At 43.0% G+C, this 25,325-nt stretch overlaps 1 protein-coding gene across 1 annotated transcript in view; it reads left to right on the top strand.

The window, feature by feature from the left end:
- LOC117511792 (NEDD4-like E3 ubiquitin-protein ligase WWP1) overlaps positions 1-17,398 on the top strand; it is a 143,598-nt gene extending 126,200 nt beyond the window's left edge. The window contains 1 exon segment of the mRNA XM_034171695.1: positions 14,674-17,398. Within this exon segment, the coding sequence (XP_034027586.1) occupies positions 14,674-14,773 (100 nt within the window). The 3' untranslated portion in view covers positions 14,774-17,398.
- Positions 17,399-25,325: the final 7,927 nt, after the last annotated feature.

A 25,325-nucleotide genomic window follows, 5' to 3' on the forward strand; every position in this document is an offset into this window, starting at 1 on the left:
GTGAGTGAAGCAAGATCAGCCACCGGAGAGGGGGGAGCAGAAACAGACACGAGGGTAAGAGCAGGGGCCTGAGGGCAGCCTGCTTAGCAGCATAATCAGCAAATTTATTACCTAAAGAAAATTGGGTCAGTGTGGGAAGTATGGAATGAGCACATTGCAAACCGAAATAGAGGAAGGTAGCAAAATGGTGCCCAAACGAGCTGAAACTGAAGTATGGAAGAGCCATCAGACTTCAGAAAGCTTCGGTGACGTCAGTGGGCACCAATATCAAGGGAAGTGAAATGGTTTGGCAGAATCTGGGATACCCAAGTGGGAGCGATCTGTAAGGCCTTTTTTAAATGCAAGTGAAAGCTGTCTCCCGCATCAGAAGACCAGTGTAATCTGATGGGAGCAGAAAGCTTCACCATTGATCTCAATGGGGCTTCCATGCAGGAATAATCAGGAATGAAATTCCTACAATAGGAGCACATCCCCAGAAAAGACATTTGTTTTTTTTTTGTTTTTTTTGTGGGCGGGGCACACTAATGATGGCTTGAACAGCCTTTTTTACTTTTGTCCACCTGCACACACACCCTCATGTAACCTCACACTCCACCAACTCAAATTGGCACTTCCAACTTTCCAACATTCTTAATCCAACTTTCACCTGCATGTACATTCTCTCCACATCATGCACAGAAAATAACACACATAGTGCCGATTTCCATTCTGGCAACTGAAACCCATCAGAATTGAGGGTCTGAAAACATTCTCATACCTTTCAGTCGGGTCTCTGCCTTGCTGTCTTACCAGTAAGACTCCACTGCAGTTTTCCTCAAGCAGATGTGGTGGTGTGGAGTGGCGGGAAGAAGAAGGGGGTGAAAATTTGAAGCTTCCCTCAGCATTTATGCATGTGCACGTGTACGCTTCTCCCCAACACCTCCAAGATCAGTCTTCTACTCACAGTCTGAAAGAAAGCTTTGGACACAGTTTCCCTGTTTCTTATTTTGTCCAATGAAAGTAACTTCGAGTTTTACAAACTGCAATTTTTTCGTGACACCTTATATCCCCTCTTTGCCAGGTGCAAAAGAAGCAATAAGTGTTGTGCTCACAGTGCTCCTTAGGAGACGCAATCAGCAAATCATCCACATACTGCAAGATGTGATAATGTCAAAGAGGTCAAGCTGTCAACCAAAGCCTGACAGAACACATGAGGGCTACTAGTGAACCCTTGGGGTAGTCGGGTTCAGGTATACTGTTAACCCTTGAAAGTAAAAGCGAACCAGAATTGAGAATCTGGATGCACAGGAACAGAAAAGAAAGCATTAGAGAGGTCGACCACAGAGAAGAATTGAGAATCAACCAGGACTTGAGACAAAATTGTGTGCGGATTTGATAACACAGGAGCTGGTGGTATGATTGCAGCATTTACTGCTTGCAAATGAACAAAACGTCATTCAGTGGGTTGTCCTGCAGGATGAATCTTTTTCACTGGGAATATTTTCATCAAAACAAGAGAGTTTTGGATGGTATTACAATTCCTGCGTCCAACAGGAAATGAAAAACGGGGTTATTCCATCCACAGCTTCCTTCCTGAGTGGATATTGTTTTTTGTTTGTTTTTTTTTTCTCTAGGTCTAACAGCATTTCACCAGCAGAATGCCACGCAAGCCATTTGTAGACAAACAACGGCCCAGCCGAATCTTTTGACAACATACACAGCTCTCGCTGATCAGGAGAAGAGGAGATCTTTATTCCCTGGTCTGTGCAAGACGGGACTGTATTACAAGCGTACAAAATGTTTCGACCTTGCAAATTTATTGGACACTTTGGTGACATGACAAACTCATCAAAGTCTCCCCACTAGCACAGATTGACACGTGTCTTTTCTCCAGGTTCAAGACCTTCAAAATCAGAGCTCTGTATCAAAGATCTTGTGGCACCAGTATCAATCATAAATTTCAGTTTTCTCCCATTTACAGTTAGAACAGCTGTTGGTGAAAAATTTAAAAAGGTTGGGCTTTTAATTTTTCAGTTTCAATTTATTTTCATTTATATAGCGCCAAATCATAACAGAGTTGCCTCAAAGCGCTTCACACAGCCAAGGTCTAACCTTACCAACCCCCAGAGCAACAGTGGTAAGGAAAAACTCCCTCTGAGGAAGAAACCTCAAGCCGACCAGACTCAAAGGGGTGACCCTCTGCTTGGGCAATGCTGCAAACATAAATTACAGAACATTTCAAGACAAATATACAAGAAATGCTATTGGCACACAGGACAGGAGGATCGCCAACACGAATACAACTCCCATCTCTGGATGGAGCTGCACCTTAAACAGAGAGAAAAAACAGAATCAGGCATCAGAAAGACAAAAAATACTGTATAATTTGCCAGCATTAAACAACAAGAAAAACAGAAATACTAAGGTGATCGCCGGCCACTAGCCCTAAACGTGTGTTGAGAGTAGTCAAAAAAGAATTCATGGGAATAAAAACTTGGCTTGACATTAATAAATTATCGCTTAACTTTGACAAAACTAATTTCATGATATTTAGTAATAGAGAAAAAAGTATGAATACCCCAATTATTATAGAGTGACAAACAAAATTTCTGGGTGTCATGATTGATGAGAACTTGAGATGGAAATCACATATTAACTATACAAAGAATAAATTATTAAAAATGATTGCTATACTACACAAAGTAAAAGAGATGTTAGATCAGAAAGGACTATATATATTATACTGTTCTATAATTGTTCCACATCTGTCCTACTGTATTGAAATATGGGGAAATGCCTGCAAAACATTCACACATTCACTTTTCATTTTACAGAAAAGAGCAATAAGGATAATTTGTCGGAGGAATTATAGAGAACACGAGTCCAATATTCCTGCAGTTACATTTGTTGAAATTTCATGACCTGGTTGATTACATTATTCTGCAAAGAATGTTTAAGGCTCACAAAAAAATACTACCAACTAACATCCAGAACAAATTTGAAAAAAGAGAAAGCCAGTACAACTTAAAAAGAACAGAGATATTTAACAAACCAAGATTCAGAACTAAATTAAAGGAACGTTGCATTTCTATCAAGGGAGTCAGTTTATGGAATAATCTGAACAAGGATATTAAAGAAGCTAAATCAAGCAATATATTTAAAAAGGCAGTTAAAATTAATAATGATTCAGAAATACGACCTGATGTAATAATGAAACCTCATGTATATTTTTAGTGTTTATTTTTATTTTCCTTTTTTAGATATTCTGATTGTAATGTTAATAATGTGATTATTATTTAACTGTAAAAAGGGGTAGATAATATAAGTTCGTAAAGCCCGGGCCGGTAAGTAAGATTTAATTAGGTCAGCTAGGTAGGGAGGTGCCAGTCCATGAATAATTTTATAGGTTAGTAGCAGAACCTTAAAATCTGACCTCACTGGGACAGGAAGCCAGTGAAGGGGTGCCAAAATGGGAGTAATGTGGTTGTACTTTCTGCTTCGTGTCAAAAGTCTGGCTGCAGCATTTTGAACCAGTTGGAGACCCCTAATGCTAGACTGCGGTAAACCAGAAAATAGAACATTGCAGTAGTCCAGTCTAGAAGAGATAAATGCATGGATCAGGGTCTCAGCATCAGCCATAGACAGGACGGGACGAATCTTCGCTATATTTCGCAGGTGGAAGAAAGTCCTAGTAATATTTCTAATGTGGAGGCCAAAGGACGACGAAGGATTAAAAATTACCCCAAGGTTCCTCACTTTGTCAGTGTGATGTATGACACCCGAGCCGAGGCTGAGCGTTAACTGGTCAAATTTTTGCCGATGTCTCACTGGACCAAGAACCATCATTTCAATCTTATCAGTGTTTAAAAGTAGGAAGTTTCTAGACATCCAACTTCTCACTGCTGCAAGGCAATCTTCTAAGGATTTTATGTGAACAAGATTACCAGCAGTTATCGGCATGTATAACTGAGTATCATCTGCATAGCAGTGAAAGGTAATCTCAAAACGCCGCAATATGTGCCCAAGGGGTGCTATATAAAGGGAGAAAAGCAGGGGGCCTAAGACAGACCCCTGAGGAACCCCAAATTTCATGTCACTAAGGTTAGAAGTAGCGTTACTGTACAAAACACAGTGAGGACGACTGGTCAAGTATGACGTCAGCCATGCAAGGGCACTCCCAGTAATCCCAAAATGATTTTCCAGCCTAGCAAGTAGAATATGATGATCCACTGTATCAAATGCAGCACTGAGATCTAACAGCAACAGAACTGTAGTGGTGTCCGAATCCATTGTAAGCAGAAGATGATTCACCACTTCAGTGAGAGCCGTCTCTGTGGAATGATATTTTCTAAAAGCAGACTGCAGTGGCTCAAAGAGATTATTCTCAGTAAGATAGTCTACGAGCTGCCGTGACACCACTTTTTCCAGAATTTTAAAGAAAAATGATAGATTTGATATCGGCCGATAGTTTTTCAATACACCAGGGTCAAGATTAGGTTTCTTAAGTACATTTAGGAACAGATCCAGAAGTTAAAGAAAGATGAATAATTTCCAGCACAGTCGGCCCAAGAGTGGGCCACAGGTCCTTAAACACTTTTGTTCGTATAGGATCAAATAAACAGGTTGTCAGCATGCCTAGTGAGATACTATCAAATTCTTTAAATCAAGGTAATACCTCAGTAATGGTGCCCACCTCAATGTAGTGGCTGGGTTAAGGCATGTCGGGATATGTTTAACCTGATGTCTTGTATTTTCTTCCCAAAGTAATCCAGGAAATCTTGTGCTGTAAAAGGAGAGCGAACTACAGGTGGTTGTCCATGCATAAGTGTTGCCACCGTGTCGAACAAGAACTTTGAGTTATGCTTGTTTTTGCTGATCAAATCAGAGTAGTAGGTCCGCTTTGTAGCCAATAATGCATGCTTATAGTCTAAGATAGCATCACGCCACGCAAGGTGAAATACTTCTAATTTTGAACGACGCCATTTCCGTTCTAGACCTCTTGCTTTATGCTTGAGGTCACGCAGATAATCAGTGAACCAAGGTGACTGTGATTTGGGGGAGCGTGGTTTTAACACAGGTGGTGCAATCATGTCGAGTGTAGTTTTGAGCACTGAGTTTAAACTATCCACAAGTCTGTCTGCTGACTGGGTATTTGTCAAATGTGAAGCTAAGACATCAGGCAGTCTAGCTTCGAGTTCAGTCTTAGTTGAGGAGTTGATGCATCGCCGTAATGATATATAAGGTTGTTGTTCCACTAAACATGGCATCGAAACTGTAAACTTAAGTGAGTGATCAGACACCACTGATGTAAGAGGCATGATGTCAGTATTTGTGACAGCAATACCACGTGCGAGAACCAGATCCAGGGTATTTCCATTAATGTGCGTCGTATCCCGAATGCATTGCTGAAATCCTAATGCATCCACAATTTCCATAAATGATTTGCAGGGGGGGATCAGAAGGCTTATTTATATGAATGTTAAAGTCACCAATGATCAGAATGTTATCTACACTAGTTGACAAGTTAGAGATGAACGCACCAAATTCATCTAAGAATTCAGAATATGGGCCAGGAGGTGTATATACACTGACAAAGTAATACGACTGATTTTTATTCTGACCTTGGCAATGTGTAATATCCTGAGCAGAGCGGAGAATCAGATGCTCAAACGAGTTATATTTGTGACCCCAACAGCTAATAAGCTAAACCTAGATTTATAAATAAGAGCAACACCTCCGCCTTGCTTCACATCACGAGGGACGTGACTAAATGTATATGCTGGTGGGCAGGCCTCATTTAAGGGGAGGACAGCTGTAGGTTTAAGCCAGGTTTCACATAGCCCAGTCAGAAAGACAAAAAATACTGTATAATTTGCCAGCATTAAACAACAAGAAAAACAGAAATACTAAGGTGATCGCCGGCCACTAGCCCTAAACATGTGTTGAGAGTAGTCAAAAAAGAATTCATGGGAATAAAAACTTGGCTTGACATTAATAAATTATCGCTTAACTTGGACAAAACTAATTTCATGATATTTAGTAATAGAGAAAAAAGTATGAATACCCCAATTATTATAGAGTGACGGAAACAAAATTTCTGGGTGTCATGATTGATGAGAACTTGAGATGGAAATCACATATTAACTATACAAAGAAATTATTAAAAATGATTGCTATACTACACAAAGTAAAAGAGATGTTAGATCAGAAAGGACTATATATATTATACTGTTCTATAATTGTTCCACATCTGTCCTACTGTATTGAAATATGGGGAAATGCCTGCAAAACATTCACACATTCACTTTTCATTTTACAGAAAAGAGCAATAAGGATAATTCGTCGGAGGCATTATAGAGAACACGAGTCCAATATTCCTGCAGTTACATTTGTTGAAATTTCATGACCTGGTTGAGTACACTATTCTCCAAACAATGTTTAAGGCTCACAAAAAAATACTACCAACTAACATCCAGAACAAATTTGAAAAAAGAGATAGCCAGTACAACTTAAAAGGAACAGAGATATTTAACAAACCAAGATTCAGAACTAAATTAAAGGAACATTGCATTTCTATCAAGGGAGTCAGTTTATATCTAAGTGATGATCAATAATTAGATGATTTTGAGTGAAAGATAACCGCTAGCGAATGCTAACTGCTAGGAATTCACAACAGGACTATTGTTAAATAACGTTCAGAGTAGGTACAATTAATAACCAGGAGAGTGCTAAACAGATATAAAAGAAACGTATACAACCGTGTGAAGTTCAGAGTGGTGTCACAGTAACAAACAATCCGTCAGAAGCAAGTTGCCAGATCTGTGATTCGATTCTAAGCCAAGATTGGAGGATGTTTAAAAACATGATATGGATGAGAGAGTTTTTCTAATTCAGCAATCTTATTTAAAACCATTTGTTGGACCTCCAGGGGGATTTGTGTTGGTTTTTGACTTAAATAATCATGTACTTTACTCTCAAAATTTATATTTGTGTGGTGTTTTGCGACGGGTGTGGCTTTGTTGGTGTGTGTTTGATTCACTGTGTGCCGTGCTGGCCGTCTGTCATGGTCAGTCCGCTTGGGTGTTCTGTCTCTGTTGGGCTGGACCCCATCCTCCACCGCATCTGCCTTGCCCACGTGCGAAGCCTCCACGTCCGTGTTGTGCTCTGGACGGCATTATGGGCACTTCAGTGGACCAGTGGTCAAACGTCCCACAGATAAAACATCTGTCTGGATCTTCAGTGTCTCTGGGTTGGGGGCTGTTGTCGGCCTCTGATCAAAGTTCTGTCAGCACATTGACACACACTTTTGATGGACATCATGGTGAGCGCAGCAGCGGACATTTCAAGGGCATTCATCATTGTCCGGTGATCATTGTCCCTCGTCTTGGTGGCTTTCCTCACCTCTCTTGTTTCAGCATGACGTGCATGTTTCAAGATTTCTTTCAATTGGTTGTCAGCCCATTCTCCAGTCAGGGTTTGTTCAACTTCCTGATGGACTTCTGACCTCAGACCAGGGACCAGACAGGACTTCAGGACAGCTTCAAATGGTGTCTCTCCCTTTGCATCATAGGCACCATCAGCTCTTTCATGTCCACTGTGTGCAATGCACTCCTTCTCCAGCCAGACAAAAAAGACTGTCATAGTCTCACCAGGATTTTGTTTGCAGGCTTGGCTTGCCATCATGTCCACTGTGGCTGGACATTTGGCCTTGATGTCATCACAAACTGCTCTGACATGCAGTTCGTACTCGCTGGCGTTTTCCCAGGTGAGCTCTGTCTTTGTGCAGGTGGTCTTTCAACCACAGCTTGATTTTCAGGTATTGATGGAACAAGTGTCTTTAAAAGGCTGGTCAGTTCTTCACCTTTCGGTCTCCAGGCGTGACAGAAAGCCTCCAGTTTTTCAGCAAACCCCTCTCCACCTTGGCTGAGTGGTGGGAGATAGTGTTTTGCAGCAGTCATCATCTCACTCCACATATGGTGGTTTCACTGTGGGCACCAGGAAACTCGATCATTGGCATGGGAAAGACGTCTTGTTTCAGCTGAGGCTTGGTGCCGCGGGCTCTGGTGTAATGAGGCGAGCGGTGGACAGCCTTGCCCTCAACGGGTGGTTGCGGTTGGCCTCCCATAGTGCCAGATGGATCATCGTCATCCAGGAGTTCTGATGGGGGAGGTGGTAAGGGCTCCTCTTGTGGTGGAGCGGACGGACCTGGTTGGGCGGCGTCAAGCTGCTGAACTTGTTGTGGCAGTTGGGGTCGGCGATACACAGGACATCAGTCCTCCCCTCGCTGACTTGGACCCTTGACTTCGGGCACAGCCAGCCTCGGATAGAGGGTGTTGAGGGGGTAGGGAGGTGGAGGAGGAGAAGAGAAGGGATTATTAGCTGATCATGTTTGTCCAGCGGGTACTTGTTTGTGTGTGTGTGTGTGTTTTTTCCCCTCTAGTTCCTTCTTTTCAACATTCTTTCTCCCATCTTTCTGTTATTTCTTAAATCACATTCATACGGCATACGCGGTATAACATTTCTGTCTGTCCACTGTCCTCACTCATTTTTGACATAACCTTTGCCTTCTGTTTATCCATATTTTCTTTTAGTTTGTCCAATTGATTTCTGCTTAAGCTACCTCCTGCTAGGAACTCAAAATCTCTCACCCACATATTCATATGTATGAGACAATTGTCCCCATATTTCTCCAGCACCAGTTGACTTCATCAGGTTTTTCTTTAACTTGCAACACCTGGTTGTCAAACAGTCAGTTTTAACTTACACAATAAAAATGACAGCCTCTCTCATCAGTGTTGTTGGTACAACACCCACGGTTCATGGAATGCTGCACTGACGATCGGGAACCCGGAGCCGGTCGGCCCTCCGTCCATTAATAGTGTGTACAAGGCAGATCTCTACCTACTAGATCTGTTTGGCCATCCGTCTGGTCCGGTCTGACAGTTCACAGAGCATCCCATTTCTTGATACCAGCTTATGGAGGCAAAATTTCAAACTTTGGACCAAGCGCTCTCTGGCTGTCGTTTAAGGAAGAGGCAGGAGGTTGACTGTCAAAATTAACAGGTTTATTATACAAACCACTTTGGACACACCAAACGAACAGCATACAGCAAGTGTCTGAGCGTGTGTGTGTGAATCAGCACTTTGAGCACACCCTTATGTACAATCAATCAATCAAATCAATTTTTTTTATATAGCGCCAAATCACAACAAACAGTTGCCCCAAGGCGCTTTATATTGTAAGGCAAGGCCATACAATAATTATGTAAAACCCCAACGGTCAAAACGACCCCCTGTGAGCAAGCACTTGGCTACAGTGGGAAGGAAAAACTCCCTTTTAACAGGAAGAAACCTCCAGCAGAACCAGGCTCAGGGAGGGGCAGTCTTCTGCTGGGACTGGTTGGGGCTGAGGGAGAGAACCAGGAAAAAGACATGCTGTGGAGGGGAGCAGAGATCGATCACTAATGATTAAATGCAGAGTGGTGCATACAGAGCAAAAAGAGAAAGAAACAGTGCATCATGGGAACCCCCCAGCAGTCTACGTCTATAGCAGCATAACTAAGGGATGGTTCAGGGTCACCTGATCCAGCCCTAACTATAAGCTTTAGCAAAAAGGAAAGTTTTAAGCCTAATCTTAAAAGTAGAGAGGGTGTCTGTCTCCCTGATCTGAATTGGGAGCTGGTTCCACAGGAGAGGAGCCTGAAAGCTGAAGGCTCTGCCTCCCATTCTACTCTTACAAACCCTAGGAACTACAAGTAAGCCTGCAGTCTGAGAGCGAAGCGCTCTATTGGGGTGATATGGTACTACGAGGTCCCTAAGATAAGATGGGACCTGATTATTCAAAACCTTATAAGTAAGAAGAAGAATTTTAAATTCTATTCTAGAATTAACAGGAAGCCAATGAAGAGAGGCCAATATGGGTGAGATATGCTCTCTCCTTCTAGTCCCCGTCAGTACTCTAGCTGCAGCATTTTGAATTAACTGAATGCTTTTTAGGGAACTTTTAGGACAACCTGATAATAATGAATTACAATAGTCCAGCCTAGAGGAAATAAATGCATGAATTAGTTTTTCAGCATCACTCTGAGACAAGACCTTTCTGATTTTAGAGATATTGCGTAAATGCAAAAAAGCAGTCCTACATATTTGTTTAATATGCGCTTTGAATGACATATCCTGATCAAAAATGACTCCAAGATTTCTCACAGTATTACTAGAGGTCAGGGTAATGCCATCCAGAGTAAGGATCTGGTTAGACACCATGTTTCTAAGATTTGTGGGGCCAAGTACAATAACTTCAGTTTTATCAGAGTTTAAAAGCAGGAAATTAGAGGTCATCCATGTCTTTATGTCTGTAAGACAATCCTGCAGTTTAGCTAATTGGTGTGTGTCCTCTGGCTTCATGGATAGATAAAGCTGGGTATCATCTGCGTAACAATGAAAATTTAAGCAATACCGTCTAATAATACTGCCTAAGGGAAGCATGTATAAAGTGAATAAATTGGTCCTAGCACAGAACCTTGTGGAACTCCATAATTAACTTTAGTCTGTGAAGAAGATTCCCCATTTACATGAACAAATTGTAATCTATTAGACAAATATGATTCAAACCACCGCAGCGCAGTGCCTTTAATACCTATGGCATGCTCTAATCTCTGTAATAAAATTTTATGGTCAACAGTATCAAAAGCAGCACTGAGGTCCAACAGAACAAGCACAGAGACGAGTCCACTGTCCGAGGCCATAAGAAGATCATTTGTAACCTTCACTAATGCTGTTTCTGTACTATGATGAATTCTAAAACCTGACTGAAACTCTTCAAATAGACCATTCCTCTGCAGATGATCAGTTAGCTGTTTTACAACTACCCTTTCAAGAATTTTTGAGAGAAAAGGAAGGTTGGAGATTGGCCTATAATTAGCTAAGATAGCTGGGTCAAGTGATGGCTTTTAAGTAATGGTTTAATTACTGCCACCTTAAAAGCCTGTGGTACATAGCCAACTAACAAAGATAGATTGATCATATTTAAGATCGAAGCATTAAATAATGGTAGGGCTTCCTTGAGCAGCCTGGTAGGAATGGGGTCTAATAAACATGTTGATGGTTTGGATGAAGTAACTAATGAAAATAACTCAGACAGAACAATCGGAGAGAAAGAGTCTAACCAAATACCGGCATCACTGAAAGCAGCCAAAGATAACGATACGTCTTTGGGATGGTTATGAGTAATTTTTTCTCTAATAGTTAAAATTTTGTTAGCAAAGAAAGTCATGAAGTCATTACTAGTTAAAGTTAATGGAATACTCAGCTCAATAGAGCTCTGACTCTTTGTCAGCCTGGCTACAGTGCTGAAAAGAAACCTGGGGTTGTTCTTATTTACTTCAATTAGTGATGAGTAGAAAGATGTCCTAGCTTTACGGAGGGCTTTTTTATAGAGCAACAGACTCTTTTTCCAGGCTAAGTGAAGATCTTCTAAATTAGTGAGACGCCATTTCCTCTCCAACTTACGGGTTATCTGCTTTAAGCTGCGAGTTTGTGAGTTATACCACGGAGTCAGGCACTTCGATTTAAAGCTCTCTTTTCAGAGGAGCTACAGCATCCAAAGTTGTCTTCAATGAGGATGTAAAACTATTGACGAGATACTCTATCTCCCTTACAGAGTTTAGGTAGCTACTCTGCACTGTGTTGGTATATGGCATTAGAGAACATAAAGAAGGAATCATATCCTTAAACCTAGTTACAGCGCTTTCTGAAAGACTTCTAGTGTAATGAAACTTATTCCCCACTGCTGGGTAGTCCATCAGAGTAAATGTAAATGTTATTAAGAAATGATCAGACAGAAGGGAGTTTTCAGGGAATACTGTTAAGTCTTCTATTTCCATACCATAAGTCAGAACAAGATCTAAGATATGATTAAAGTGGTGGGTGGACTCATTTACTTTTTGAGCAAAGCCAATAGAGTCTAATAATAGATTAAATGCAGTGTTGAGGCTGTCATTCTCAGCATCTGTGTGGATGTTAAAATCGCCCACTATAATTATCTTATCTGAGCTAAGCACTAAGTCAGACAAAAGGTCTGAAAATTCACAGAGAAACTCACAGTAACGACCAGGTGGACGATAGATAATAACAAATAAAACTGGTTTTTGGGACTTCCAATTTGGATGGACAAGACTAAGAGACAAGCTTTCAAATGAATTAAAGCTCTGTCTGGGTTTTTGATTAATTAATAAGCTGGAATGGAAGATTGCTGCTAATCCTCCTCCTCGGCCCGTGCTACGAGCATTCTGACAGTTAGTGTGACTCGGGGGTGTTGACTCATTTAAACTAACATATTCATCCTGCTGTAACCAGGTTTCTGTTAGGCAGAATAAATCAATATGTTGATCAATTATTATATCATTTACCAACAGGGACTTAGAAGAGAGAGACCTAATGTTTAATAGACCACATTTAACTGTTTTAGTCTGTGGTGCAGTTGAAGGTGCTATATTATTTTTTCTTTTTGAATTTTTATGCTTAAATAGATTTTTGCTGGTTGTTGGTGGTCTGGGAGCAGGCACCGTCTCTACGGGGATGGGGTAATGAGGGGATGGCAGGGGGAGAGAAGCTGCAGAGAGGTGTGTAAGACTACAACTCTGCTTCCTGGTCCCAACCCTGGATAGTCACGGTTTGGAGGATTTAAGAAAATTGGCCAGATTTCTAGAAATGAGAGCTGCTCCATCCAAAGTGGGATGGATGCCGTCTCTCCTAACAAGACCAGGTTTTCCCCAGAAGCTTTGCCAATTATCTATGAAGCCCACCTCATTTTTTGGACACCACTCAGACAGCCAGCAATTCAAGGAGAACAGGCGGCTAAACATGTCACTCCCGGTCCGATTGGGGAGGGGCCCAGAGAAAACTACAGAGTCCGACATTGTTTTTGCAAAGTTACACACCGATTTAATGTTAATTTTAGTGACCTCCGATTGGCGTAACCGGGTGTCATTACTGCCGACGTGAATTACAATCTTACCAAATTTACGCTTAGCCTTAGCCAGCAGTTTCAAATTTCCTTCAATGTCGCCTGCTCTGGCCCCCGGAAGACAATTGACTATGGTTGCTGGTGTCGCTAACTTCACATTTCTCAAAATAGAGTCGCCAATAACCAGAGTTTGATCCTCGGCGGGTGTGTCATCGAGTGGGGAAAAACGGTTAGAAATGTGAACGGGTTGGCGGTGTACACGGGGCTTCTGTTTAGAACTACGCTTCCTCCTCACAGTCACCCAGTCAGCCTGCTTGGGATCTGCCAGGGGGGAACTAACGGTGGCTAAGCTACCTTGGTCCGCACCGACTACAGGGGCCTGGCTAGCTGTAGAATTTTCCACGGTGCGGAGCCGAGTCTCCAATTCGCCCAGCCTGGCCTCCAAAGCTACGAATAAGCTACACTTATTACAAGTACCATTACTGCTAAAGGAGGCCGAGGAATAACTAAACATTTCACACCCAGAGCAGAAAAGTGTGGGAGAGACAGGAGAAGCCGCCATGCTAAATCGGCTAAGAGCTAGTAGCTACGCTAACCTAGCGGATTCCTAAAAACACGCAAAGTGAATAATTTAGAGGTGATTCAGCAGAAGGAGTGCTTTAGTTAAGGCACGTAAAGATTACACTGGGAAACAAATCGTAATCTAGATAACTAGATCAATCTAACTGCGCAGATTAAACAGCTAACAGATACAGAAAAACACCGCTGTGCTCCGGAACAGGAAGTGATACAATACCGCAGTGAGAGCCAACCACCAGTAGAGGCAAGCAACACAACAACACAAAGGCTCCCCAAACTGATACTGGTAGCTATTTGAAAATGACTTCATCTGGAAACAGGCTGTGGAGAGACGAATTCCCACAGAAAATGTTTTTGTCTCAAGACTGCAGTTCGGCACGATCAGAACAGACTCTGTGTCACTCTGGGTCAGACAGAGACATGTGGCTATCAGTCGTTCTGCACAAACTGCATGAACAGTCTCTGGATTAAGCAAGGACATTTCACAGTGCATTCCCACAGTGAAGAACACAATCTCAAATAAACATGGCGTCACATGAAGACAATTATTTTGCTTTCACTCACACACACACACACACACACACCAGTGTGTTGCACAGTTCCACGCTCTGTACAGCTGAAAGAGCTCCATGTTCACATCCACAACCTGTGTGCTCCATTTGCACATAAACTCATCCACTTAACTGTGTGCTGGTATTTAAAAATAAAAAATGAAATAGCATTTAATGTATTCAACAACTGCATTTCTGCAAACTGGTAAATAATTATGCAGCATTCTGTCAGTGGAAGCACACAGTGTTTTACGCACAGAGGATGGCTCTCATCAGCTGTGATTGTCACACATGATGAGATGAGATGCAGCGTGTGTGTGTGTGTGGTGTGTCCCTGTTCTGGATGATTGTTTGTTTATAATGCTTTTCAAATGTATTGTTTGGTAACTTGAAATATGTGGGACTGGGGAAAACTGGTTTACAAAGTTTAAATTTTTTTTGTTTTAAATCAATGTGTATTTGAACAGATGCTTTTGCGCTGTGTACCTGAACTAGTGTTTAGACAATATGTGACAAATGTTCATAGTTAGTTGATTCATTAATCATGAAAACTCTCAAAATGATTATTATTAATCTTTAGTTTTCTTTCTGTCTTTTCAGTTTTAACCGTCTGGACTTGCCCCCATACAAAAGCTTTGAACAGTTGAAAGAGAAACTGCTCTTTGCCATCGAGGAAACAGAAGGATTCGGCCAGGAATAGGCTGAGTCCCCTTCAGCGCTCCTCCCTTTCCCATCGCTGTTTATTCAGCCAATTTAAAGTAACTATAGAATTGCACAGGATAACAACCAATGTATATAAGCTAGCTATTTTGTCATTTTAAACCAAATCCTAATTTACAGGGTTTTTTTTCTGTCTCAATCCCATTTCCCAGCCCCTGCACATTAATGATTAAATATGCAAGCATTTTCAGCATTATTGCTCCTGTTTTCAAAACAGATTTTTTTTTTTTTTTTTTTGAGCCTCTTCACTGTTGGCTGACTTTTTAAGAGACTGAAAGTACACTTGAGAGGATTTTATAATCAAAACATGACCTAGTTTTTAAAGCTCTAGTTCTATAGAGCTTTTAAAGGGTGTGTTTAGGATCAGTATCTGGTGCCTGAGATTGATTTTTCATTGATCCATTAGCAAATTTCTGGAGTAATTTTCATGTCCTTGCTTGGCTGCCTCAAAAGACAAGAAGACTGTGGTGATCACCTTCCTCTACTCAGCAGTGTCTCAAAAGTATTCGAACTTTCATTCCATCAAACATTCATTGTGTTATGGATGGACTCCAGTGTCCCTCGGTCACTGTGCTAAGGTGGACTATTCTGCATTAAAATGTCCAATTTCTGTTGAAACCATGAGTTGTGTGTGTTGTGGCAGTGGCAACTATGGCAGGTTTACCAGAGAAGCTGCAGTCACCTACCGTATTACAACGGCAAAGAAGAAGGGCTCCATTTGGCAAGTGTAATGAACACGATCATGACATTCAAAGTTGCCATTTAAGTATCAACACGTGAAATTAAAAACGCAACTGATTGCATGACTCAGTTTGTGTTTCACAGCATCCTGATTATATATTTGCCTCTGAATTTATGGCCATGTTGTGAACTGTACACAGCCCACCATGCTTAATTGAGATCATGTTTGTTTCGATGCCCAAAATGCCGTGTGACAGTGACCACGCCACACACACCCCACCAGTTCAAGAATGTCATGATTTAGTACATTTCTTGAGATGTTTTGAGGTAAAAGCTTGAACAATAGTGAAATAAGTTTAAAAAAAAAAAGCCCTGTTCCAGTCTTGAATGGCTTGAATGTAGTATTATGAATACTGAAATACCGCATGCATGCAGGCATCGTCTTAGAGCACATTGTTTGTCTCCATCTCACTGTGTCCTTTGCACATTCCTGTGTGAGGCCAGCCACCTGCATTTCTTCCCTCAACATGTCCATAAGCCTTTTTGGCCTTTCTCTTTTCCTGCTGCTTGGCAGTGCCATCCTCAGCATCCTTCTCCAGATGTACCCTGCACCTCTCCTCTGCATATACGCTCGCCTCTTTCACTTTGTTTCCTAATGGCCGTATCACCACTGTCCCTCTGATATGCTCATTCTTAATCCTGTAGATTTTGGTCACACCTAAGGAAACAGCATCATCAAGCTCTACCCCCTCCAGCTCCGCCTCCATTCTTTTGTCAGGGCCACCGCCTCATACAACACTGCTGTCTTCTAAATTTTCTCTCACCTGTGCAGATACCCTTCTTCTTCACCACTCTGCCACACTACACATTAGATTGAGTAGATGACCCAAAGTACCACACTCAGAAGCTTGAAGATGAATTTCTGCCTGTACAGTCAAAAAAAAAAAAAAGAAAGCAGGATTCAAAATGCCCTGGTCAGCACCAGGTGCAGAACACTGTTCAGTTTATTTACTTGAGCCCCGCACAGTGATTTGCTGTTTTGGTGAGGAGGCCTAATTGACAGTTAACTGGTGGTTTCAGAAAAGTAGAAAATGCGTACAGAAGTAGCCATGATGATGTGTTTTTTTGTTTTACTCTGCTCTTTGGTGCTTTAGGAGACATGCCCCACTTTGTTCTTTTTATTTTTTATTTGAACGATTCTGGTGCTTACCGTTTCAGTCAGTGGTCTGCATTGCAGGAGAAACATTGGCAGTGGCACACCACCGTTTAGGATTTTTCTAGGTTTTTGTTTTCAGACTGCTGCGAGCAGCAGCAAAACTTTTTCCAAGTTAGAGCTTGTGATTAGTTATCAGTCATTTATCTAAAATGGATTTAGTGTGAAGAGAGACAAGAAGAGGAACATCCACTGTAGCAAAAGGAGCAAGCATAAGAAAAGTCACAAATGGCTTCACTTTGTGCTTCCTTTTGAACAGAACTTTAATCAAAGACAATTAACTGTATGTGAATATCCATTGTATAAAGATAATGAAAGTACTTAAATATTATAATTAATACACAGAGCCTCCAGGTCATTGATGAAAGTCTGTGATGCCTTTCTTTTTATCAGAAGTGGATGTTTCAGGTTGCCCTCCCTGTAGCAGGTAACTAGAGTAAGTAAACCTTGGACAGTAGTAACCTGTCAAAGTAAAACTTATTCGTGATATGCAGCAGGAGAGTCGTTATTGTGCTGCCTACAGGTTTGGGTTATCTGAAGTGTTTCCAAACTAACATATCGCATGTAGATACACTGTAAACACCAACGACACTGTACAGAGTGCCCCTTTACTGGAGACGATGTGTATAGAAGATTCATTTTTAATCTGCTTTCACCCATTTTGATGGAGAGATGGATTTATGAGATACAAATAAATACATGAATAACCCCCTCCATGATGTGCATTTTTGACTCATTACAAATGTTTACTTTTCTGCACAGGACTCACTCAAATAAACGAAACTGATCACCTTTACCCTTGTTTTCAATATCATGACATTGTTTAGCTTTTGGTTTACTCGTGGCCAGCAAGCCTAAAGCTTAGCTAGCTTGGATATTCGCAAACTAAAAAATTAACTGATAAACTGCTGAAATGTCTGAGGGTACTAATAACGCCAAACTTTTATTACATGAATTTATCTTTGGGTTGGTCTAATGGATCTAAAACCCTGAAAATCAGCTCTAAAGAGCTGAAAATGTAATGTTTTAGTGTAAACATGGAGGTTCCCAAAACAGTTTAGCCAGACACATGTTCAAGATGTACATAAATAAATAAAATTAAACAGAAGTTCTATTTGATTCCTCCTGACCGCCAGAGGGCGGTGCTTTAGCACCTGGATAACTACATCGAGAATATACATCGTCTGGTATATCTTTATATACCAGACGCACCCAGCGCTCGCTTCTTTTCTACATTCTCGCATTCTTAGCGGTTGAGAACGCATTTAGCTGCGATTGCCGCTCTCGCTTGTAGCCTCGCAACCCACCTTCAGTTGGAGCTACATGCACTGCACACGTCCTCCAGAGGCTGTGAGACACGGTTTCACTGTTTTTTGTGTTCTTTGACTGACAGCTATCGTGAGTACACCTTCCTAAACGCCGGGTGTGCGCCTTCGCCACTGCCCTGCTGGGTATTTTCCTCTGTGCACATTAATTGTTGTTTCGAAGAAAGCTGGCTATTTGTTTAGTTGTGTCATTAACCCCATTAACTACGTGGTAGTGTGTGTATCAGAACCAGTATAGTGTACTGTGTTGGGCTTGCCGTGAGTGTTTTCCACTCCTTGAAGTACTTCGTCTGCGCTGCCGCCATTTTGCTAAGTTTAACAGCTCCGCTAGCAGCTATGTGTTGTCGTCGTTGCTGTAAGTGACTTAGCACTTGGGCTGTGAGTTTTTCGGCTGTGTGCATCATGTTATTACTGTGGCTGTGAGTGTTTCAAGCTCCAGGCCTTGTATTAGCTTTTACGCTGGGAGTGCTTCACGCTCCGTGCCTCGTGCCGAGTTTGCGGCTGGAGTGCTTCACGCTCTATGCCTCATGTCAAGTCGGCGGCTGCGAGTGCTTCACGCTCCGTGCCTCGTGTCAAGTCGGCGGCTGCGAGTGCTTCACGCTCCGTGCCTCGTGTCAAGTTGGCGGCTGCGAGTGCTTCACGCTCCGTGCCTCATGTTAATATTTACACTGCACGTGATTCACGCTTTGTCTTTCTATCTGGGCCTTTGTTGCATGGCTGTAGTACCTGTTTGGCTCCCTTGAGCCCAGATGATGGACATATGTTTTGCCCCTCGTGTTTTGGGATCGGACACCTGAGGGAAGCCCTGACTGGCGATGCCTGCCTTAATTGTGCCACCCCAGGAAGGAACCAAAGCGCCGTAAACGCCCACATGCAGGAGCCCCTTCTGCTAAGAAGGTTACTCATGACCATGCTTTGGCTGAAAAGGTCGAAACGTTGACTTCTGAGTTTGCTCAGATTAAGTCCTTGCTTCTGAATCTAAAGCCTAGGGATGCCGTGACAGTTCCTGTTGTCCCTAATGAGGCTGATCAGACCAATGTAGTGACTCAGCAGGAGGAAGATGTCAAGTTTATTGCTGTGACTGATTCCTTGTACATGACAAGTGATATAAACTGTGTGGAGGATCAGGATGAGAGGGGTCTTTCTCAAAGCCATTCATTAGTGGGCTGCCACACCTCTGAGGCAGAGTCCCTGCCGCAAACTGGACCTGGACTATCCTTTGTCAAGCAAGCTGTTCAGTTGGCTTTATCCAGGCTTGGGGTCGACAATCCCCCTGCGGAAACCACCGCTTCAAGTGCCTTTTTCAAAGTCACTCAGAAGCCTGAGTTCAACGTTCCGGTTTCACAACCATATATCGAGGAGCTCCACCGATGTTGGGTGGACCCCAAATCATTGACCCATCTATCACAGGACTGCAGAGCCCTTAGCTCTATGTGTGATTCGGCGCAGTATGGTCTGAACCGTATGCCCGCCATTGACAGCATTATTGCGAACCTAGTTGTGGCTCCGGCTGATACTGCTCGGCCGGATGCCCGCTGCCCACGACCTCAGTGTAGGGTCACTGATGACCTCCTCACCAAAAGCTATGACACAGCTGCTCGCATCGGTCGCTGAGGCAACTCACTGTCCTATTTAGCCCTTGCCCTCTCAAAGTCTTTGAGGGAGGCAGAGGTTGATGATGCTACGCAAAGTGTTAGTGATGCCTCACTCCAAACCTTTGCTTATATGTCCAGAGAGCTTGGCAGACTGATGTCAACCCTTACCATCACTAGACGTCAGGTGTGGCTTTTGCAGTGGTTAAGGTGTTGGGTTTGAGTCCAGAAGATCATGGGTTCAAATCCGCGCCTGACTGGAAAATCACTAAGGGCCCTTGGGCAAGGCCTTTAATCCCCTATTGCTCCCGGTGTGTAGTGAGCGCCTTGTATGGCAGCACCCTGACATTGGGGTGAATGTGAGGCATAATTGTAAAGCGCTTTGAGCGTCTGATGCAGATGGAAAAGCGCTATATAAATGCAGACCATTTACCATTCCCCCTGTCTGAATCCTGCAGAGGCACACTCCGATCACTGCCGGTTCTTCCAGGCCAAGTATTTGGACCTGCGGCCTAACAAACTTTGGAGCATGCTGTTGACGCTAGTAAATCTCGGCGACAGTTTGATGACCTACACCGGTCTTCCAGACCTCAGCCAGTCAGACGTGCTACAGCTTTTCACTCTTCATCCAAGCTCCCGCCAACTCCCAGAGCTGCACATGCTTTCGCAGTTGATGGCCAGCTCTCCCAGCGGCCTGCCTTTTGGGAGCTGACGGGCAGACCCCCGAGAACTGAACGATTTCACAGAGCTTCCAGTAATCGCGCCCAGAGGTGGTCGGGTCTGACTGCCAACATTTGGCCCCCAGCCGTTTTTCACGAAATCATCTCAGCCACTGGGAGGCTCAAGTCAAGACCCATGGGTCATTTCAACCTTGTTTGAGGGTTACAGAATTCAGTTCAGATGTCGTCCTCCAAAGTTCAATGGGGTGAGGATGACTGTTGTTTCTGACTCGGTGCAGTCTGCCGCCCTACAACGGGAGATTTTGGAACTCCTGGAGAAGGGGGCCATAGAGCCAGTTCACAGTTCAGACCAGCTCAGGGGGTTCTATTCAATTTACTTCCTTGTTCCAAAGAAGGATGGCAGCTTTCGTCCTATCCTCGATCTCCGACGTCTGAATCATTATCTCAAAGTGCTGCAGTTTCACATACTCTGCACAGTAGACGTCCTTCAAACTATCACACCAGGAGACTGGTTCACAAGTGTCAACTTAAAGGACGCCTATTTCCATGTGCCAGTGGCGCCTCGTCACAGGCAGTTTCTCCGCTTTGCTTTTGAAGGTCAGGCATACCAGTTGAGGGTGCTTCCTTGCGGCCTCTCTCTCACCCCTCGTACATTTACCAGATGTATGGCTGCAGCACTAGCCCTACTGCAAGCTCTTTGATGGAGAATCCTACCCTGCTTAGACGATTGGCTTGTCTGCGCTCCGACTCAGGAGCAGGCGCACAACGACACAGCGCTTCTACTGAACCATGTCTCGCAGTTAGGACTCACAGTGAACTTCGCAAAGAGTTCTCTTGTTCCCAGTCAACAAACAACCTTCATCGGCATTGCCATCAACTCTCTGACTATGACTGCATCGCCATCCCTGCAGAAGGTGGACGATGTAATTCATCTCATCTCACACATTCAACGGGCTGTGACGCTGCCTTTTGGTTTGCTGCTCCAGTTAATGGACAAATGACTGCAGTGTCGCTAGTGGTACCTTTGGGACTTCTGTTCTTACGTCCCCTACAGATTTGGATCAACAACCTAGGCCTCAACTCAAAGTTGCATCAGCACAGGCTTGTACGACTCTCCAACCAGTGCCTTCTGCACCTCAGACCCTGGGGGAACGTCGACTTCATCTGCAAGGGTGTCCCTCTAGGCTCCGTCCCTTCTACCCAAGAGGTGGTTGTTACAGATGCATCACACACAAAGGTTGGGGGCCATGTGGAATCACAGGATGGTGAGGGGTGTCTGGAGTCCTCAGGAGAGACTCCAACACATAAACATGCTGGAGCTTCGTGCTGTGTGACTGACTTTCCTCCCGGCCCTGAGAAGAAGACGTTCTTGTCCGGTTGGACAACACGTCAACAGTCTATCACATAAACCATCAGGGGGGCACCAGGTCCAATCACTCATCAGCAGAAACTCAGAGGCTTCTCTTATGGGCGTTGCCTCGCCTTCAAAGTGTCAGAGCAGTTCATCTGCCCGGCGTACAGAACAGCGCTGCAGATTTACTCTCCAGACAGAAACCACCACCGGGAGAGTGAAGACTGAACCCGATTGTGGTCCAAATGTTCTGGCAGAAGTATGGTGTAGCGGAAGTGGACCTTTTCGTTTCAAGCACCTCGACACATTGCCCACGGTGGTACTCCCTCCCGGAACCAGACAGCCCGCTGGGGAAGGATGCATTGGCTCACCCGTGGCCGGATTGCCTCCTTTATGCCTTCCCTCCTCTCCCGCTGCTAATGTTGACACTGCACAGGATAGACCAGAGCAACCACAGGGTGCTGCTGGTTGCTCCGTTCTGGCCGGGGAGGATTTGGTTTCCCATGATTTACAAACTCCTCGAGGGGGAACCTTGGGCTCTCCCGGAGAGGAAGGATTTGTTGTCACAGCTACAGGGGAGGATTTGGCAACCTCACCCAGAACGCCTTCAACTGTATGTGTGGCCGTTGAGGGGCCGAACTCCTTGTTAAGTTCTTGTGACCAGGCTGTTGTTTAGACTATTCTTAATTCACGTGCTGCTTCTACCAGGGCTTTGTATGACAACAGATGGAAGCTGTTTGCGTGGTGGTGTGAGAACCAAAAGTTAGACACGGAGCGTTGTGCCTATTCTCAAATATTTACAAGAACTGCTGGACAAAGGACTTTCTGTCGCTACCTTGAAGGTTTATGTTGCTGCAATCTCTGCCCGGCATATCTATGTTGAAGGTCGGTCAGTGGGTTCACATCTCTGATTCTGATTCTCTCCCCTCAGCCCCAACCAGTCCCAGCAGAAGACTGCCCCTCCCTGAGCCTGGTTCTGCTGGAGGTTTCTTCCTGTTAAAAGGGAGTTTTTCCTTCCCACTGTCGCCAAGTGCTTGCTCATAGGGGGTCGTTTTGACCGTTGGGGTTTTTCCTGTAATTATTGTATGGCTTTTGCCTTGTAATATAAAGCGCCTTGGGGCAGCTGTTGTTGTGATTTGGTGCTATATAAATAAAATTGAATTGAATCTCTTATTGTGTCTTTTTGAAAGGTGGTCTACATTTGCGGCCTCCAAGGCTTGCACGCGTACCTTCATGGGACCTTCCTCTAGTCCTGGAGGGTTTAAGCTTATCCCCCTTTCGAACCAGTTGAAAGTGCTGATCTTAAATGCGTGTCAGTGAAGACTGCCTTTCTACTTGCACTGTCTTTGGCTAAGCGGGTGGGAGAGCTCCATGCCCTATCAGTCGCTGGGGACTGTTTGCGATGGAATTCTGATGGATCTGGGGTTGCGCTGTGGCCTACTCCGGCGGTGTTGATTGCTTCTGCTTAAAACTGCACTCCAGTCATCTATCTCAATGACAGATATCTGAAGCTTTTGTACAACAATCATTTCCACATAAATTCAGTATTATTTCAAAATAAAAGACGGGTGACCGATAAGAGCGCCACAGCAGCACGTCTGACTCTGATGTGCTGCTGCACCTACGTCATTTCTGAGCTTCAGCAACGACTCACCGTTTATTGCCTCATTTCTGCTTTAAAATGACTTTAGGATGATTTAGAGTTTTTCCTTCGTCATCTGGTGGTTAATCACATTATTCCCTTTGATCACTTTGGGTGGACAGACTCAGACGTACTGCTGTCACGCTCCGCTGTCTTTTATTATGAAATAATGCTGAATTTATTTGGAAATAATTGTTGTGCAAAAGCTTCAGATATCTGTCGCTGAGATAGATGATAACTGGAGTGCACTTGTAAGCAGAAAAGAGGTGATAAATCATTCAGTTGCTGCTGATGCTACACAATGATGCATACGCAGTGTAGGCAGGGGGACCAATTTTCACAAGAGACTGTTCGGTCGGTGACACCAGCCCTCACTAATTTGGCACCTTAGGCAAGATTTTTAATTTTGCCACTTTTTGTACACAGGTAGAGGGTCCAGAGAACTTCCATCCCTGTAAATTTCACATTTCTATTCTACTCTCTCTCTCTCAGCACTGTTGTCAGGCCGAGGTCTTGGAAAATAAAGCAATTATGAGTTATGGTTTGATGTATTAATAAAATGAATACTGATAGAATAACTCCATTAATGTCAGTTCTGTCATTTGTGCAAAGTAAGATATATATGTTTTAATGTTGAATAATGCACTAATTCTTAAGTTTTGTAACAGACAGACAGATGGCATTCTGGGTAAAATGTGCCTCGGCTAAACACTGATTGGTTGATTAATTCTATGTAAACCAACACGTTAACATGAGGTGTGTCATGTGTTGGTGTTTACAGATAGATGTTCTTTTGTATAATATTCCATTTTTTATAAAAAAAAAAAAAAAAAAGCCAAGTTGTAATTAGATAACCATCTGATATAACCGGTGTCAAAATGAATAGTTTTGGCCCTTTTTCAGTTGATTTTTTTCATTCGTGCTAGAATTTTTTGGATCGCACCGAGTTTCAGGTTAATTGTGCGTATACATGGAGTAAAGAGCTACGTTTAACATCTCACGACCACCTCTCGCACTGTGCCTGTGCAAACACTGCAGACCTGTCTTGTAATGTTTTTGTTTTTTAAACTTTGATGTCTCCCATTGAGAGTTTTTGTAAATTAAGTTTTAAAAAAAAAGCTTCTGTTTACGTTTTGCTTCTGGAAACACGAGTCCGACGTGTGGTTTTTGAATGTACAATGTGTGTGAGAACATAAATCGTGCACTCTGAACTTTTACACCATGCAGTTCTGTCGTACAGCTGAGCTGCCTGGAACCGAGTACACTGATTGAAAATATCATACAGTGTCTGCCCAGCTTCAGTTTGAATACTGCCATGAACACTACTGACCAGTAGATGGCAGTAGAGACCTTGAAAACTTGCCAAAGCAAAATTCCAGATAATCTGTGTTGCTACTTGCTACGTTTAAGATGCGTGGAATTTAACAAACGCAAACACAACAACAACGCCTATAAACCCAGAGAATATATTCACGAGAGTTTTAGGCACTAGAGATTAATGCTGTTATCCGTGGACCATGATCAGAGTGTCAAATCATTTCTCCTGTTGTGAATGTACTGAGATTACCATACTGAGATTACCCTATCACCCATAATGCACCTGGACACAGCATGTGCACACTAAAACCTTAAAAATGAGTGCATTACTTTAAAACTAAACATATATCTGATATTTTCACTTTATACAACTTCAGATGTGACGTTAATTTAAATAACTTGTCCGAAATAAGTTTGGTTAAAATTTGAACCATAAGTTAAAAATGTATGCCTCTGGATGACTTGGGTGATATTGGCTACGTATCAGTATGGGGTTAGAAGTAATTAGTTTTTTTTTTTTTTTTTTTGGTGACCAGTTTTGTCTGCCGAGGATAGAGCGGTTTCTTCTAGAAGCAGGTCTCCTCTGTTTGCAGAGGGTAGAACCACACATCTGTTCACCTTTGTTTCGATAATTATCGGATTATCTGAAATATATATATATAATTTGAGAGAGAGAAATTGGGCTCTTATCTATATAGCCAAGTGGCCTCTGTGTGGGTGACTATAGCTTC

This window comes from Thalassophryne amazonica, chromosome 1 (genome assembly GCF_902500255.1).
Source record: "Thalassophryne amazonica chromosome 1, fThaAma1.1, whole genome shotgun sequence".
NCBI classification, from domain to species: Eukaryota; Metazoa; Chordata; class Actinopteri; order Batrachoidiformes; family Batrachoididae; genus Thalassophryne; species Thalassophryne amazonica.